General features: G+C 32.8%; 1 protein-coding gene across 2 annotated transcripts; it reads left to right on the forward strand.

Moving 5' to 3' along the window:
• The first annotated feature begins 9,535 nt into the window (after positions 1 to 9,535).
• TGA11 (bZIP transcription factor 11) lies at positions 9,536 to 18,264 on the forward strand. 2 transcript variants are annotated; one of them, XM_006588847.4, is made up of 11 exons: positions 9,536 to 10,120; positions 10,310 to 10,410; positions 11,050 to 11,138; positions 11,326 to 11,445; positions 11,841 to 11,909; positions 12,021 to 12,080; positions 12,260 to 12,337; positions 12,659 to 12,734; positions 13,017 to 13,288; positions 14,440 to 14,679; positions 17,848 to 18,264. In XM_006588847.4, the coding sequence occupies exons 1-11, from the start codon at positions 9,831 to 9,833 to the stop codon at positions 17,998 to 18,000; spliced, it is 1,548 nt and encodes a 515-aa protein (XP_006588910.1). In that variant the 5' UTR covers positions 9,536 to 9,830; the 3' UTR covers positions 18,001 to 18,264. The 2 variants fall into 2 exon arrangements, with proteins under 2 accessions (XP_006588910.1, XP_003537178.2); XM_003537130.5 differs by having other exon boundaries at positions 9,537 to 10,120; positions 11,326 to 11,451; positions 17,848 to 18,262.
• The last annotated feature ends 795 nt before the right edge of the window (positions 18,265 to 19,059 follow it).

Raw genomic sequence — 19,059 nt, forward strand, 5'->3', positions numbered from 1 at the left:
CTTCAAACAATAGCAAATGCATAAAGTAGTTATAGCTTCAAATTCTTCCAAATAAAAGCATATGCACGAAATAGTTATAACTTCTAATTCTTTAAGCAATTTATGAAAAAAATGAAATATTTCATTAATATTCATTCATCACTAAGTGACTCCTATAAAATAAAAGTAAAGACAAAATAATATCATAAGCTGCACATAAAGATAATTTTTTGGTTGATAAAAAATATCATACAATCAACTATCTAGTGAAACTAAATTGATTTTCAGTTTCTTGATTGAATTCATGTGGTAGATGTGTCAAATTGAATGTTGCACAATCCACTTGACTTAAAAACTCAATTTCCTTAAATAGTAAACATTAAAAGTTAAAATAATACTTGTAATCAAGGAAAAAGAAAAGTTGTTATAAATATAACTTTATATATCTCAAATCTTTGACTTGGTAAATGTTTCTCAATTTGATTTCTTCATATTATTTAGACGAAACAAAACTCAACCCAACTCTTTATTTGTTTGTCTCTTTAACCCAAGCCAATTTTTTAGACCTCTTTATTTATGTCACATGTTCTCTTGTTAATGTTGGAACATCATCTTTATCAATGATCATTATTTTTTTCTTGTAATTGAATCTTTTATACCAACTTACTCAAGTCACCCGCTCTTTTATCTACAAGTTTGTACTCACTTGTAGAACTTGATACATTGGCTTCCTATTGGAGTACAAGTATGAGGTAAAGTCACATATCATATAGGAATGAGAAGATTGAACATCATATAAGTGAAGACAAGACCTATAAACCTAAGCCTTAAGATTTTGGGTTAAGGTGTGGTAAGTTCACATATATGGTTGCTCATGACCCATTGGTGATAGGCTCGGACGAGTAAGATGGTGACAGTGGATCCTTGGGTTGAGAATCCCTTGTATTGAAAGTCTTCTTGACGGTGGGTCCAAACGGCATGCTCTGTGAGTGAAGCGACGGTGCAAGTATCTAGAGCATGTGAGCTTTAATGACTACCATGAAAATACTCGTGGATGAAAATGACTTCCGCTCGAGGGGACCGAAGACTACCATGTGGATGAGACTCACACTTAAGGCGGGGGGGATGTTGAAGTAAATGTGTGAGATGAAGTCCCACATCGTATAAGAATGAGAAAATTGAACACTATATAAGTGAAGAAAAGACCCATAAACTTGACCTTAAGGTGTTGGGTTAGGATGTGGTGTTAGATGCATTAGCATCGGAGAATGTTCAGATTTCAACTTTGGTATGGTCTTTATGTATGCCTTAAAATTTAAATTCATAAACTTTCACTAAGTTGAATGCTTAACATGTCAATGATAAATGCCTTCCTTCATGTAACATTAACATGCTACCCGTTTTTGCTAGATAACATACATCTATTTCATCCAATTATTTTCATTGACATTAAAATTAACAATCAACTTGCTCTAAACTACCTTAAACATCATTTTCATAATTGTATATACACCTCTCGAAGTCAGTTAAGAAATGCCTCTCTTTTCATCAAGTTACTAAGGTGTTTGATTTCATTTTGCATCAAGTGCCACATACATAACCCATGTATAGTCTTTGACATCACTTTAGTTAGTGCTTTAGTCATTGTTGGTCCTAATTGGTGAATGAAGTTTAAGGTTATTCCCATGTGCTTCAAGGAATGTTTGAAATAACCATTTGAATTATTAAACTATTTCATCATATTAACAATGCAACAACAAAAATGATTGTGCCTCGTAATGGTTGAAGCCTGAAAAACAATTTTAAATGATTAGCGCGGTTGGTACACTATGTTGTATCCAAAGAAAAACACTACCAAAATATCCATAGTCTAAGATTTTTTTTGTGTTAGCCCAAAATACATTTGTGATTTGTTCATCACAATCCATTTGATATGCATGGTAAAATGATGGATTGCCCAATAATAATTTTTGAAAATATTGCATGAGACTACCAACTTCCCACATATCATGGTATGTTGTCTTCTTGCTTGGGGATAATTCTTTGCATCCAATAACCAAATAGTAGCTCTACCTCTCGTGTGTGCACTCACACTGAAATGAATCCTTTTGTATCATTCCAGAGTCCTCTGCCATTTCACTCTCATAGGCTTGGAACTTTTAGATATTTTTTTATATGACGTTGACATTTGTTGTTTCTGCAAGTTGTAAAGGGTGGGTATAGATCTCCATGAACTCATGGAATAAACTTTCCATTCTTTTCAATAAATGCAATTATTGCTTCGCACCCAGTTCTTGGCTCACCATCTGGATTCTTAACCCAGAAGGATCTCTTGTTTGCCATTGGATTACCCTTCTTGCAACAAACAAACTTGTCCGATCAAATAATCGAGCCATCTTTCCTTTTGTTTGGGTAATACTTTCTAACTCCAAAACCATTTTCTTAATACCATATTCAATCCAAAATTCCCAGATTACGTTTACATTGTCAAATTCCCAGATTACATCTACATTGTTAAATTCCATTCAAACACTTGGTATTTTACCCATGGTCATTGTTGGATCAAATTTGTAATGTTCAGCATAAAACCATAAAACTAATGGAAATCTATGACAAAGAAGTAAGCCATTGAAAAAAAATATCTAAGACATCGAATATTCATAAACAAACTCAACTAAACTAAGAAGAAATGGTTTCAATATAAATTAGCCAGTAAAGTAAAACCAGACAAAAAAAAACAAGAAAAAGTTATAGCTTGTAACCTCTCTGTGTTGCAATAGTAGAGTGTGAAAACTGTAAAAAGAATGAAGAAGATTGATTAACAAGATGATTGAATATGAAAAAGATGAATGGAAGCATAAACGATTGATGGATGGTGCTAAAAAGCAAGTTTTATGTGTATGTGTTTGCTAGGTCTGTGGGGTCATTACTTCCTTTTAACTAAAACAAGCGACGTCATTTGACTCTCAAAATTGGAAAGTAAAAATAAACTATTTTGGACCATAAGATTCATCCAATGTTTAGGAATTAATTGACTACGTGTGATTGCATTGAACCCCGATAATAGGGAATCCGAATCCATACATTTATTAGGGTATTTATTACGTGAGGGTATTATTGGAAAATAATTAATACTTAATTTCTTGATATTTTAAAATGAGAAATAAATTTAATTAAATTTTCTAAAAGTGACAATTGACAAATAGAGTGAGATGGGAGAGGAAGCTTCCTGTGCATTTCACAAGTATTTTTTTTTTATTTTAAGTAAAATATAAATTAAAAGAGGAGTACTTGAAATTATAAGAAAAATGTACACAACTTAATTATTCAAATAAATAACTAGGATATATATAAATTTGGTGTAGATTTTTTTCTCCTTCCCGTAGCTTCATTTTTGGGCGTTTGTTTCACCATAAAATGGCCATTGATGTTGCTCTTAAGGTCCGAGGATGTGTTGTTATTTCAGCTTGCAGCCTGTGTGGGGTTACAACTGAGGATTCTGATAAATTGTTTTTGTTGTGTCCTTTTGCTCGAGTCCTTTGGGAGTGGTTGCAAGAGATTGCTCATTTAAACTTGGACTGCTCATCCCTTGTTTCTTTACTAAACTCGGTGGGGACTAGGAATCGTAGCCAGCAGGTTAAGGAGGTGTTGATTTCGACCATAGTCCACATCCTATGGGTGATCTGGTTTTGTCGAAATAGCTTGAGGTTTAGAGACACTAAGATATCTTTGTCCCAAGGTCAAATAATGGTGGTGTTTTCGGTTTCATTGTCAGGTTTCTTGGCAAGCCGAAGCACTTCTAATTCTATTACCGAATTCACTATCTTAAAGACGTTTAAGGTTGATGCACGTCCACCTACAAGTGTTATGATCAAGCAAATAAATTGACACTTTCCAATATGTGGTCATATGAAGTGCAATACTGATGGAGCAACTCTGCTTGTGGTGGCATATTTCGTGATAAATTTGGTGCATTTAGGGTCTATTTTGCTTATTATTTTGGAGTGAAATCAACTCTACATGCATAATTGTTTGCAGTTATTCTGGCTATTGAGCATGCTTTTTTCGTGGGTTTGTCAAAATTGTGGTTGGAGTGTGATTCAACTTTGGTCTTGAAGGCTTTTAAAAATCCTCATCTTGTTACCTGGGAGATTAGGAGCCATTGGAATAGATGTGTCACTCTCACTTCTTGGATGTTTTTTCAGATATCTCATATTTTTAGAGAAGGCGCGAACAAGATTGTTAATTTTGGTATAGAACATAGATTAGAATTGACTTGGTGAGATTCTTTACCTCCTTTCATTCGTAGTATTTTTCATCACGATCGATGTGGTTTACTTGCTTTTAGGTGTTGTTAGTTTTCATCCCTGAGTTTTGACTTAGTCCCCCATGTTCTTCTTGTTTCTTTTTATTTTTCATTTAAATAAATGATAGGACGACATTGCTAATGATCTTTAAGAGGAGGGATACGAACATAATCGGGATGTCTCTTTCCTATTTTGAAGCATTGCCTTTATATAAAAAAATTAGTTTCATTTTATGTTCCTAAATTTTGCCTTTAAAAAAAAGTTCCTAAATTTTAACATTCGTTTGAACCCGGCCCATGAGTTATCATATCAGTCCAATACTCCGCTGCACGTGTTTCCAGCTCCGCCGCCGCGCTCCTTTTTATTTTTGAGTTTATGTTGACTGTATTCATTAATCAAAATATATAAAAATTAAATTAATAGAGGGACGTTAGATATTTCAAAGGGTCCTATCTGCAATTGCAACAACAAGGGGTTAATTAAGTTTCATTGATTAAGAATTATAAGAGGTATTGACTTTGGTGGGGTTCTGTATAACATTCTTTTTTAAAATAATAGCTTTATGTTGAAATTAGAAAGATAATTTAGTATTAAAAAAATTAAACCAATTAAATATTTAACCCTGATTTTCCAAGAACAATATTTGACGGCCTTTAATTAATCAATTAAATTAATTAACAATCTTACATTTGCATATGATTTTGGTGGTGAAAGAAAAATAGAAACTTCTAGTAGGAATATTTTATATAATTTCTCATGACATTCGGTTACTAATTAATCTTCAAATATCATTAGGCGACTGCTATCTATAGGTGTGGAAGTGAAAACTGTTACGATCAGAGGACAATGCTACCTATGTTAAACTACACTAATAGTTACCTTCATAATTCTTTCCTCCCTTCTTATTTCATTACTGTCATTATAAATTTCAACAAAAGATAAGATATGTCATTCCAAAACAGAAAAGGAAATATCCTAATAACAAAATTGCAACAATATCCTAATTGGCTATAACTACTGTGCTGAGCTGTCCAAAGAAAGGAATATCCTAAGGGAAGGAATATCAAGCTTAGTCAAGGAGGTAGGTTGGTGTCGTATTGCTATCATTATCCACCTCTGAAAAACCAACCTTGTCTTTAATGTTGGGCAATAAAAACAAGCAAATACAGGGGGTAGGTGTAGAAAAAATAGGTATGTGAGTGAAATTGCTGGTTTGGGCCCTGCCAATGATAACCTCGAGGGTTTGCAACACATGAAGGTCGAGAGGGTGGGGTTGTGGCTTGCGCCGCAGAGCAAAGAGACAAACCCAGTAGCCATAACAACAGCTAAATTTCTGCGACATAGAGCGAAAAGGGATGTCAAACCATGAATCACACCACCAGGATCAAAAATGAAAATGTTCTTCTCAGCATAATTAATGGCCTTCTTGTCAAGCCCATAAACAATGGCAGCCGTGGTAGACACGTGAATAGTTCGCATCACGTTGAGCCCATAAATGACACTAACATCCTTGGTGGTTTGACGTTGTGGGTCATTGAAGTAAACAGGCACAGGGACAACCATATTCCTTATGGTGGTTTCTGGATACGCCTCTGCGATCTCCTTCATCTTCATAAGAATGGTTGAGTGCTTAGCGGCTTGGTCCTTCACCGCAACGTTGATCAGTTGTTCTGTGTCGAGGAAAGGCACGTCGGGTGGGGTAGTTCGGTGACCCTGATTGTTGGCCATGCTTTCAACACAATCGTGTTGCCAAACGCCGATGCAAGGGTACGTCGCTCGCACAATGACATTGCTAGGAGGATCATCTTCTTTACTAGGCATTGGCATGTGGGGCTTGCTGTTGGCGGGTAGGTGGATGGTGGAGGAAGTGCTTGTATTTTGGTGTTCCAGCGTTTCCGTTGGCACTGCAAAATCCATGGAAGGCAGAGTCGGCATGGTTTGCACAGTTTGCAAAGTCGTGGTACCGCACAAGGCTAGCAAGCGGATCCGGGTACTCTCAAAATCAATCCCAAGAGATTGAGCTGGATGTACATAAGGAGAAGATGTGTGCTGAAACGGAAGGGATGGATCCGATAGAGGTAGTTGCTGATGGATGGCTGTGTGGAGAGAATGCAATGGGAAGAGGTGGGCTGGTGGGTGGTGTGGTCTAGCATGGTCGGAGGCAGCCATGGACGACATGTTGGACCAAATTGTTACAAACAGAGGACAATGCTAGCTATGCTAAACTACACTAATAGTTACCTTCATAATTCTTTCCTTCCTTCTTATTTCATTAGTGTCATATTTATAATGATTTCAACAAAAGATAAGATATGACATTCCAAATGGCCATAACATAAAAGGAAAATATCCTAATAACAGAATTGAAACAATATCCTAATTGGTTATACCTACTGTGCTGAGCTATCTAAAGAAAGGAATATCCTAAGGGAAGGAATATCAAGCATAGTCACAGAGGTAGGTTGGTGTCGTATTGCTATCAAAAACATAATGAGTATGATCTCTGTGGGCAAATTGACCTAACGGGGTCACTTTTACAAACAATTTACCAAATAGGGTCCCTTCCTAAACTATTTACGCACGGGGTCTGTTTTTACATGCATCCCGTCACTTGCATTGGCAATACAGGTAAGCCGCCACTGGCATTGGGGACGTACTGGCTGACGTGGAGGGTGTTTCACCATTGACATTGGTGAAACACATGAAAACTAGATTTAGCCAGCAACATTGACAAAACAGCTACTGGTGTTAGAAGAACGTAGCAGAGCAGGCATGGTCTCGCTACCATGGCTGGCAAAATAGCAGCAGAGGAGGCATGGTCTCGCTAGCATGGCTGGTGAAATAGTTGCCTTGCACTTTTTTTTTAAAATTTTTTTTCTTGTTTTGTGGAACAGTGAATGAAAACACAAAAAAAACAAACATGCACTACAAAATGAAAGGGGCTGGTTGGAAGAGTGGTGGCTCCTTAAATTCACTTGGATTCTTTCTGCAAAATCATTCTCTTTCTCTCTTTGATACTGTGTGATGCCAAAATGAAAAGCAAAAAAATTTTAATCAGAAAGAGAAAGAATGGCAAATGAAAGGACACCGAGCTTATTTTCAGGCCCTACTAACAAAAGCACAGCAGAATACAAAAATAGATTTTTTTGTTTTTAAATTTTTTTTGCTAATGATTACACGTTTTAATTGTAATTTCATAATTTACGTCGGTGAAATTTCATATGGTTTGGTTTCATTTATTTTGAAAAAAAAAATTATTTGTCTTTCTTACTTATGAAAATTTCTTGTGAAAAACAGTATATGATGGTTCTCCTTTGCATTTTATTAGTTTGGAACTTTTAAACTAAGATCTTATTTTTTTATTCTAAAGAAAAACTGAGTTTGATAAAATAATTAATGTGATACACAATATAGGAGTCTTGTAGAAAGAATAGAATCAAAATTAATAAAATGTTCTTATATAAGAAACTTTCATAAATAAGAAAGACAAATATTCTTTTTTTTTTCAAAATAAATGAAACCAAACCATATGAAATTTCACCGACGTAAATTACGAAATTACAATTAAAACATGTAATCATTAGTAAAAAAATTATAAAAACAAAAAAAATCTGTTTTTGTATTTTGCTGTGCTTTTGTTGGTAGGACCTAAAAATAGGTTTCGTGTCCTTTCATTTTTCATTCTTTTTCTCTCTAATTAATAAATTGTTGTTTTTCATTTTGGCATCACATAGTATCAAAGAGAGAAAGAGAGTGGTTTTGCAGAAAGAATCTAAGTGAATTTAAGGAGCCACCACTCTTCCAACCAGCCCCTTTCATTTTGTAGTGCCTGTTTGTTTTTTCGTGTTTGCATTCACGATTCCACAGAACAAGAAAAAAAATTTAAAAAAAGTGCAAGGCAACTATTTCGCCAGCCATGCTAGCGAGACCATGCCTCCTTTGCTGCTATTTCGCCAGCCATGGTAGCGAGACCATGCCTGCTCTGCTGCGCTCTTCTGACACCAGCAGCTGTTTCGCCAATGTTGTTGGCTAAATCTAGTTTTCACGTGTTTCGCCAATGTCAATGGCGAAACACCCTCCACGTCAACCGGTATGTCGCCAATGCCAGTGACGGCTTACCTGTATTGCCAATGCGAGTGGCGGGATGCATATAAAAACATACCTCGTGCATAAATAATTTAGGAAGAAACCCTATTTTAGTAAATTGTTTGTAAGAGTGACCCTGTTAGGTCAATTTGCCGATCTCTGTGCCTTGAAAATTTGTTGGGAAATTGTGAAGTTTTGTTATCCAACATATTATTTATTTTATTCCTTTCCAAAGTCAATTTTATCTAAGTTTAGAGCAATGCTAAATTAAAGTATTTTCAACCATATCCACCATGTAGAGATAGCTTACGTCTGCAAGCTAGTTTCTTATGACTGCAATTATTCTATAATATTCCTCAATCTTAAAAACGACTTATATGATTCAACTTGTGACAAATTATTTTTCAAAATCAAGGAAGATCATTCTGGAATTTATTCAATGACTTAATTTACAAGACATCTGCGAATATAATTTAATATCTACGTTGAAATCATTAAGGTTTGCGAATGTTAATTACCTCTCCAAGATAACAAAAGACTACGAGGAGTAAAAAAATACGCAATTAATGTTAGTATTATTTATTAGCTATAAAGAAAATATTCTTAAAAAAAGAGGACACAAGAATAAAATGCCAAAAACATAGAAATCTTTAAAAATAGAGGGACAGAGAAGTCAAAAACAAGAGAAGGCAGACAAATGTATTTAAAACAAAATTGGGTAAGTTATGATCCAATGGACAGAGCTGCCTCAAGGAACTACGTGTATGTTTGCATGGAAACGTCAATAGTAAAAGTTGTACACAATGGAAGACTTTTTTTGGTCATTTCACCAATAAAATTAGAGGACTACCCAAGAAAGCCATTGCTGGTTTTCCATTCCACATAATCTCCTTCTTAACTCAAACTTGTTTTTTCTATAAAAGAAAATATTTTTTCAGCCACGTGGATAAATGAATATAAGATTATTTTGATTTAACCAATAATTTTTAGTTGAAAATTATATATATATATATATATATATTAAATTAAATATACGAAAGAAATTTTTTGTAAGTAAATTATCCCATTAACAGGGTTGTCTCATAGGATGATACATGAACTTTCATTTAAAAAATTAGGAAGCTAAACAGTTAATTAATTAAGAGTGCATTAATTCTAAACAGCTTTCTCAGAATAATAAAATTGCAACAGTAAAAAAGATGAGAGAGAAAAGGGTGAGATAGCTGGAGATGTAAAAGATCAGAGAGAAAAAGAAGCTTTGTCTTTTGTTTCCAAGCATTCAATTCTATTTTCTCTCTTCAATTACACCACTCTCTCCTCTTCAATTGCTATTTGATCACAACACAAGTTTTAATTATCACCGACTCTCCCATATCCCCTTCTTCTCTCTATATCTCTTTGCGTGGACAAAAGAAATGGTTTTAAGCGGAAAAAACAGAAGGCGGTTTCACCATTAATATGGGGTTCTCCATAGCTGTTGATAAATTAGAAGAAGAAGCACAACAACAACAACAAGAGCAAGAGACAAAGTCTTTAGGTTCCTCTTTGAATATCGTCATGGCTTCTTCAAGTGTTAAGAGCAATACCAACTCAACAACTCAACTTGAACCATTCCTCCCACCTTTACATCTTCATCATCAACAACAACCACCACAACATCATTTTCATCATCATCAAATACCAGACCAACAAATCTCTTTTGGGATGATGCCATCTTCCTCATTAGCTTCTATCCCAGGAAATTTCTTGTGAGTAATAATAATCACTGATAAAAATTAGTGCATGCACTTTCTACAAATTAGCTAAGGGGTATATATCATCCAAATTTACAAGAGAAAATTTTTTATACCAATTATATTATATTGTTTATTTTAATTGATTTTTTTTTCATTTTCTTTATGATTATATTAATACATGTGTTTATGTTATGTGAACAGAAGCAAAGATTCTGGAGCTTATGATTTGGGGGAATTGGATCAAGCCTTTTTTTTGTATCTTGAAGGTCAGGCTGACCCTTCTAGTGTTCAAGACCAAAAACGTGAGCTTGCTCTCTCTCTCTCTCTCTAATACTCACACATAAAGGAATAGAAAAAAAAACTTCTTTTTCCTTTCAACGATCTTCTTCGAAATCAGAAAGAGGGCACTTTCTCTTGCTTTTTTTTTTCATCATTTCAGTTTGAAAGATTCTCTAAGGCCAGGTTTGTTTTGATAACAGCAAAAGCATGTTACAGGAGATCCATATCTTATCTACCGTATAGTACTTTGTTTGACCGGATCCTTGGAGAGAAGAAAAAAAAAACAAAAGGGTGGCAAAAAAAAACAAAAAAAAAATTGATCCTCTCCCGGCCTCTCACTCACTTAGTTTTCTTGATTTTATTCATGATCTCCACATGTACTGAAAAAGGGTACACATAGGGCATGGGTTCTTTTCACCCTTTTTACTTTTTCCACTCTCCTTCTGGCAGAGCTACAAATGCATGACAATTTCCCACACCTCTCTTGCTTCTTATTTGTTTTGTTTAGTAATCATTTTGTCTCTTGTAAGACATCTCTTATTTTTCATTTCCCACAATTTGTCTTTGATCACATGTGTGATGTATATAAGTTAATTTTTTATTCATATAATTTTACATATAGTTGATGATGCTGAATTTTCTTCATGTATGTGCCTCGGCAGAGAACTCATCATCAGGAATGAGGCCACCACCAACTCTCAACATTTTCCCATCTCAACCTATGCACGCAGTGCCACCATCCAATTCCAAGGTATCATAATTAATAATTAATAACAATAATAATCATAATCATATCCCACTCTCAATTGTATATTGTTAATTAAGGCTATATATATATATATATATATATATATATATTATATTATTATCTCATGTGTTAGCAAGCTTCTAATACTTAAGAAACATTTTAATATAATTTTATTTTTTTAATTTGGCAGGTTAACATGGGATTACCCTCCACACAAACCAGCACTGGCTCAAAGAGACAACCAGAGTCATCCATGGCCAAGCCCAATCCACACACTGAAGCCCCTTCTGCACCTGAGCCACCCAAAGCTGTAAAGGTTCACAACCTATATAGTATCTTGAAACATTAAGACAAGAATTTAATGCATTAGCAACAAAATTTTTATCACTAATAATAGTTTTTGTGGTTAATATTAACGTCACTAAAATTTCAGTGATGAATTTTTAAAAATTACATATAAATTGTGTCGTCACTATTATTAAATTCTTTTGTCAATTCTATATAGCAATAAAATTTTCATTGCTAATAATAATTTTTGTCATTACCATTGACGTTACTAAAATTTCATTGATGAATTTTTAAAAATTACATGAAAATTGTGTCTATTAATAAATTCTTTTGTCAATTTTATGTATGTACGTAAAAATATTTAACCATTTTTCTTTCACTAATAATCAACTCTTTAATATGCTCTTGCTATTTCAGCGAGAGGGCAATCGCAAGGGAACAACATCAAGCTCTGAGCAGGAAGCACCCAAAACACCAGATCCTAAGGTTGATTACTCTGATAATTAATTTCATTTCTTTAATAATGTTACACTTTTTTGTTTTGGATTTTGGTAATTAAAGTTGAATAATGTGTTGGTTTCAAAATGGTGTGCAAAGACACTAAGAAGACTTGCTCAGAATAGAGAAGCAGCAAGGAAAAGCAGGCTCAGGAAAAAGGTACATTGAATTCCCCTGAAAGACTATTTTATCTCAGTATTTTGTGTTTCTTCTTGGCAAGACTTGTCAACGGGTCTCTCTTTCTATTTAAATTTTGAGCTATAAATTGCTATAACCAATTTATTTCTCTCTCTCTCTCTCTCTCTCTCTCTCTCTCTCTCTCTCTCTCTCCATTTCAGGCGTACGTTCAGCAACTAGAGTCAAGTAGGATTAAGCTTAATCAGATAGAACAAGAGTTACAACGTTCTAGAGCTCAAGTAAGGAAGAACCTCTTATCTACGGCAAAGACTTGGTGCATTCTTTGAATACATTATTTTTGGAAAAGTATTTTTTTGTTAAAATATGCTCAAAAAGTTGACGAAGGAACGATTATTTATCTTAAATACATTAGACTAGACAAACACACGCATTTAGTATTAAGTATACATTTACAAAGTTTTGAAAAGAAAACCATTATTATTTTTAAAAGAAATTAAATTATCGTTTCTCATAGAAAATGTTATAAATGCGTATGACATGACGGTGTTGCAATAATGCAACATCAAACACTAACACAGTAATGCGTGTTTCTATTTTAGGGCATATTAATGGGCGGAAATACACTTCTGGGTGGGGAGCAAGGCTTTCCTATGGCCATGAGTGGAATTAGCTCAGGTGATCTTTCTAATGCTTATAGAGTTTAATATTTTTATATATTGTAATTATAAATATTTTAAATTATTAATTTAATTTTTAATGTAGTTATTATGAAAATCAACAAATATTTATTATATTTATAATTAAACGAAAATGTAAATACGAGTACTGCATATACTATTTATTTGTAATTATAAATAAAACATGCATTTCTAATATATATTATCTTCTATATATGAATATGACATTTGTTTGTGCCTATGTTATATATAGTTTTGTGCATTTACCAATTAATTTCAGAGGCTGCAATGTTCGACGTGGAATATGCGAGATGGTTAGAGGAGCACCACCGCATAGTGTGCGAGCTAAGAGCTGCACTCCAAGAACACCTTCATGAGAACGAGCTTCGTTTATATGTGGACAATTGCCTGGCTCACTATGACCAAGTAATGAGCCTTAAGAGCATGGTGGCCAAAATCGACGTATTCCACCTTGTTTTTGGCATGTGGAAGACCCCAGCTGAACGTTGCTTCATGTGGATTGGTGGCTTCAGGCCATCTGAACTCATCAAGGTATGAATAAGTGACTATTTTTAAACTCTCCAATTCAGAAAAAATAAACCATTATTAATATGGAGTTTGACCGGTATATTATGTGAATTTTAATGTGTCCCACTTAATAATTTTTTTATGACTTAAATATATTTTTATTTTCTTAAATTTAGAAGTCTGACTTTTTTAGTCCCAAATTAAAATTTATTTTTTTAGTCTCTTAAATTTATAAAATATTTTTTAGTTATAGTTACCGTTGAAAATGATCATAAATTATATATTTAAATTGCTAAAACTTAGTCCAGACTTAGTAGGGACTAAAAATATATTTTCACGAATTTGAAAGATTAAATAAATAAATATTAATTTGAGAAACTAAAAATAATATACTTTAAATTTGTGAGATTAAAAATATATATAAACCTTATTTTTTAAAATTTTTTTGGATTGAAAATTAAATGTTGGTTTTTAAACGGATAGATTTGGAGGACAATTCAAGGAAAGGACAAAGTTGAACAAACTTTGATTGAACATGCATATTATATAGTAAATTGTAAGATTATTAAATATTTTGCTATAAATGAAGTAGACTCCACATATATTTTTTTTTATAAAATAAAAAAAGATGGGCTTCCTTGGGTTCATTCCTAATTTTAGATAACTTTCGAAGAAGATGATCATATGAATCCATTGACTTGTCGGTGGGGGCTTCCAAAGAAAATTTAAGGGCGATGAATTTAATGTCATCAATGAATGGATATGGAGTTAAAGGTACCATAATATCATGAAGGGTTTCCGATATTGGGTATAGTAGGCTTCATTCCCGTTATGCCATAGCTTTCACTTCAATTTCTGGTTGGAATCAGAGACTGACTAAGCAAGGAAATTAAGAGCATAGCAAAGTGGCACGGGTCTTTATCTATCATTGTCTTCTTCCTCTCTAGTTGATGGGAATGAAGTTCCTCAATTTCCATAACACCTTTTTCTTTCTAATGTGGCTAATCAGCAAACAATCCTCCATTGACCATAAAATTGTGTGTCACACATGTGAACAAAATGAACCTAACTTTTAGACAATGACATTATCTTATTATATAAATCTTTTATTTTAATTTGGGGGTAATTGATATATGTTTCATTGATTAATTAATTAATGCGTGTTTATTATTTAGATTATTCTGGGTCAAATTGAGCCTCTTACGGAGCAACAAATACTTGGGATATGTGGGTTGCAACAATCTACACAAGAGGCAGAAGAGGCTCTTTCCCAAGGGCTTGATGCTCTTAACCAATCTCTCTCAGAGACTATAACATCGGACTCTTTGTGGTGTCCTCCAAATATGAATAACTACATGGGACAAATGGTTGTGGCAATGAACAAACTCTCCACTCTTGAAAGCTTTGTGAGACAGGTACGTTACATATATGCTTTGACTATATATATATATATATAGAGAGAGAGAGGGTGTGTTTAAATTTCCATCGAAATTACGTTAAATGAAGAAACTGCACACTTTAATTAATACAAAAATTTCAAAATAATTATATTGTAATTTTCATCTGAAAGTCTGTTAGTGTTAGATTCAACTACTTCCGAAACACATATACTATAACCATATTTTATGGTAACTATTTGAATGTGTGCACATATATAAAATCTTCTAGATGAAAAACCAACTAATGTTAATCATTGCAAGTTGAATTTGTGGTGGTGGTGATTTGGGTAAGTTTTGTGAGCGTGTGATCTTGGTTAACTAGTTTTTGTGGTCCCCGGTGACATTTTTACTAAGTTTAATTCCGTAACAGATCTCGTGGGTGGTAAGGAACGAGAATTTGTTCCTCTTTGAATGGGTAGGGAGACCTACTCCAACCCCTTTTGATGAACAACGCATTGCATGCATGTCTCACCATCTCATGAGGTGGTTACATGGAATCTATATATAAGTGGTGAAAGGAGGCCAGGGGGTGGCGTTGACAATGTTTTATTTTCTCAAAATTTGTTCGTTTAGTTCATTTTATTTGGTTTGCGTTCTTATATTATCGATATATAATTATAATCATATAGTATTACCAAAATTATGTAATAACTCAATAATAATAATAATAATAATAATAATAATAATAATAATAATAATAATAATAATAATAGTTTTAAGTTTTATATATTTTTAAAACAATTATTACATTAATTTTGATATGTATATCAGTAAAGTGTAAAGCATTAAATAATGTTAATTAATCTAAAATTTTACATTTATATATACTGTGTAAGTTGATTTTTCCATTCTGTATGTGTTTGTGTGTGTCCATATATATCTATTGTTTATATTTGTAGTTTAGCTTGAAAGTAGTAGAAAAATCAATGCCCTATTTTAGTTCTTCAGAATCAGGATTAAACACTAATTTATACACCAAGTTTGCAAAAACATATATAGGTTAGTACTTCATTGTTTTAAGAAATGTTTTTGCAAAGGCATCATAGTAAGGATTTATATATATATATGGACGGCCTGTAAGATATTCACAATTTGTTTTGATAAGTAAAATGTGACGATATTAATTGATTACTGCATTTAAGATTGAATTCCTAAGGTTAGTTCTAATCAGCATGTCTACCACATTGGTCACATACACGTACGTGAGTCTATGGAAAATTGTGGTCCCTCTTTGATATGTTCCTCGTGGAAACATAAGTTTAGAATTCCATACCTTTATGATGTCATGGTCGTAACCGTAACTTGAAGACACAACATATATATAGAGCCCTCACCATAGCTTGCTGCTTGGCTATTTCTAACAACTCACACATATATATTTATGGTCTAGCATAATATTAAGTTAAAAATATATTATATTAATTTGGGATTTGCTTGTTTATTTTGGTAATTAAGTAAATACTCTTCTATTTGAACTTCATTATCTTTACATTGATTACGGAATGGATTACTGTCTGAGCTGTTTTAAAATATATTTAAAATTATTATTTGAAAAATGTTTCATATCATATGGTATAGTTTAATATACCGAAAGTAATCTATAAGTGTGAACATGTTTGATCCAAAACTTTCCACTACAAACACTCACCCAAGGAAAACGAAAAAAAAAGAAAAGAAAAGTGGAAATAGATGACTGCAATGGTAAGATGTCTTAAATTTCTTTATGACGTTCATGGTACTAGGTCGGTTCACCAACTATGCTTAATTTCTATGATTAATAATTAATTTTAAGTACAAGTCTCCGAAGAATACGTTTGAAACTATGATAAGTAAGCAATCAAAATAATATCAACAGAAACTAGAGGAATCCTTAGGTAGCCAACATCATCGCAATGATTATAATATGGATTTTATCACAAGAAACCTTTCCCATTATTAATTAGTCTTAAAACTAGTTGTGTCTCAATTTGACCAAGTTGTAGTTTCTGTTTAGTTATGACTAAAAAATTTGTTGTCTACATATTCTGTTCAATCTTGTCTCAACTATAAAACTGTCAATTAATTAAATAAAAATGATCTCTCATGTCTCAACTTTAAAAATATTAATTAATTAAACAAAAAATTATCTCTCTTTTCTTTTCTTATCTTTTTTCTTAGTTGACCGTGGTTTTTTTTTCTTAATTAATAACATTTAATAGGGGATGAGAAGATATAATTGTCCATTTAACACTGGCCACAAAGTTGACTTGAAAATCCTCTTGATGGTCCACGATTTTAGTGTCACTGATTGATTATATATCATTCTTCTTATCATTTAGGATTCAGAAATTAATACAATGTTTTAATAAGATCCTGTCACAAAGTTGAAAAATAACATTCAGCTTCTTTATGTTTCTACTTGCTACTGGCTGCTTTAAATGAAGGAGGTCCCAATCCAACGTTGTCCATATGCTAAAATTTCTCTATGTATAGTTTTATTTGTTTCTAAATTAAACTAGCTAGCTATAGCTAAATTTAATCAATAAATCAGTGGGGACATAGTTAATTTGCACTTTGCAAGTTCGGTTCTAGTTTCAGAACCAGACAAGAAAAGAAGCCACCATTCTAGTATCCCCTACCAGGCTTCTAACAAATTTATCAGTTCATTAGCTCCTAAATTTCATGTAGCTCATATAGTACTTTAATTGCAACATATATCGTGCGATATATGACTATAATCACTTGCATATTTTCACCTAAGCCTATACTTCTCACCAGGTTTTGTGGTCGGATTTTTTACACATCCACATAGTTAGGGCATTAATGAATATTATTAAATGAATCTTAGATGAATCATTTTATTTGGATAAATTTAATTTAAAATTTAAAATACCATACATATGAGATTAAACTGTTTTTGCTTTTTTTTTTTTTTTACAAAAGAGATTTAAACTGCTCAATTTTTATTTATTAGTTTTGACTCATTCACTGTGTGAATGGATGAAAAAAAAATTAATTAATCCAATTTCAAGGTTGATTATCTATTACATAAAATAAATTTATAACTTTTTTTCTATTTCGAACTTCTTTATTAGTTTTACTAATAAAGAATTTAATGAACAAAATCTGAAGAGTGATGAAATTATTTTATGTAATTACTTACAGGCTGATAACCTCAGGCACCAGACAATTCACCGTCTGCACCAACTTCTAACAACACGCCAAGCTGCAAGGTGCTTGGTGGCCATTTCTGAGTACTTCCATCGTCTCAGAGCCCTAAGTTCTTTGTGGTCGACTCATCCTCGCCAAGATCAGTAGTGAGTGGTGGTGGTGATGATAATAACGACATTCCATAACTCAAGCTATGGCTAGATAGCTATATATATATATATATATATATATATATATATATATATATATGGCCTTGTAACTTCTTAATTTCTCTTAAATCATAAGTTAAATATTTCCTTAATTTCATTTTGGTACCACCCTCTTGATTTCTCTCCCTCATGTCTTTCCCATTTGTGTGTATATAGATAAACATTAACAACTTAAAATAAAAGTAACTGTAATGTTGAAGATTTCACATCACACTACAAAAAAAAATAATTTTTTGCGATGTGCTTTTGACACAGTTCCCCAATAACCGTCTTAGTATATAGAGCGATGACAATTTTGTAAATACGAGTTTTTTCAACAAGATGGTTGTATGAAAACTGTCTTGGAAACTACCACTCTACGACGGTTTCACGAAAATTGTTTTAAAATGATTGTCATTCCAAGATGATTTTCAATCGACTAATTATATGACTAAAATAAAGTATCTAAATGGATATTCACTACTAGAAAATAGACTTTTAACATCGATTATTAAGGACTTTCAATACCGTTTATGAACCGATGTTGAAACTACCAACGTTAAAAGTATCAATGTTAACATCGATTATGAAAACCAATGTTAAACTAAACTATACAATATCGGTTTTCCAAAAAACCGATATCGTATCATTAGAAATAAACAAAAAAAAATATAAAATATGTAAATACATATGTCAATTTTAAGAAAAATCGATCTTGTGCTTCACTGGCAACATCGATTTTTTGTAAAACCGGTGTTATATCATTAGAAATAAACAAAAAAATGTAAACTATGTAAAAACCAACATCGGTTCTAAGAAAGATCGATGTTGTGCTTCATTGACAGTATTAGTTTTTCGTAAGATCAATGTTGTAAATGCGCATCAACATCGGCTTTTAGAAAAACCAATGTTGCTTTTTTGGTGAACATTGGTTTTTCGAAGAATCGATGTTTTGTGAACACACGAAAACATCAATTTTTGAAGAATCGATGTTGTTTTCTGCTTTTTTTAAATATCT

Source organism: Glycine max, chromosome 10 (genome assembly GCF_000004515.6).
Source record: "Glycine max cultivar Williams 82 chromosome 10, Glycine_max_v4.0, whole genome shotgun sequence".
In the NCBI taxonomy this organism is placed as follows: Eukaryota; Viridiplantae; Streptophyta; class Magnoliopsida; order Fabales; family Fabaceae; genus Glycine; species Glycine max.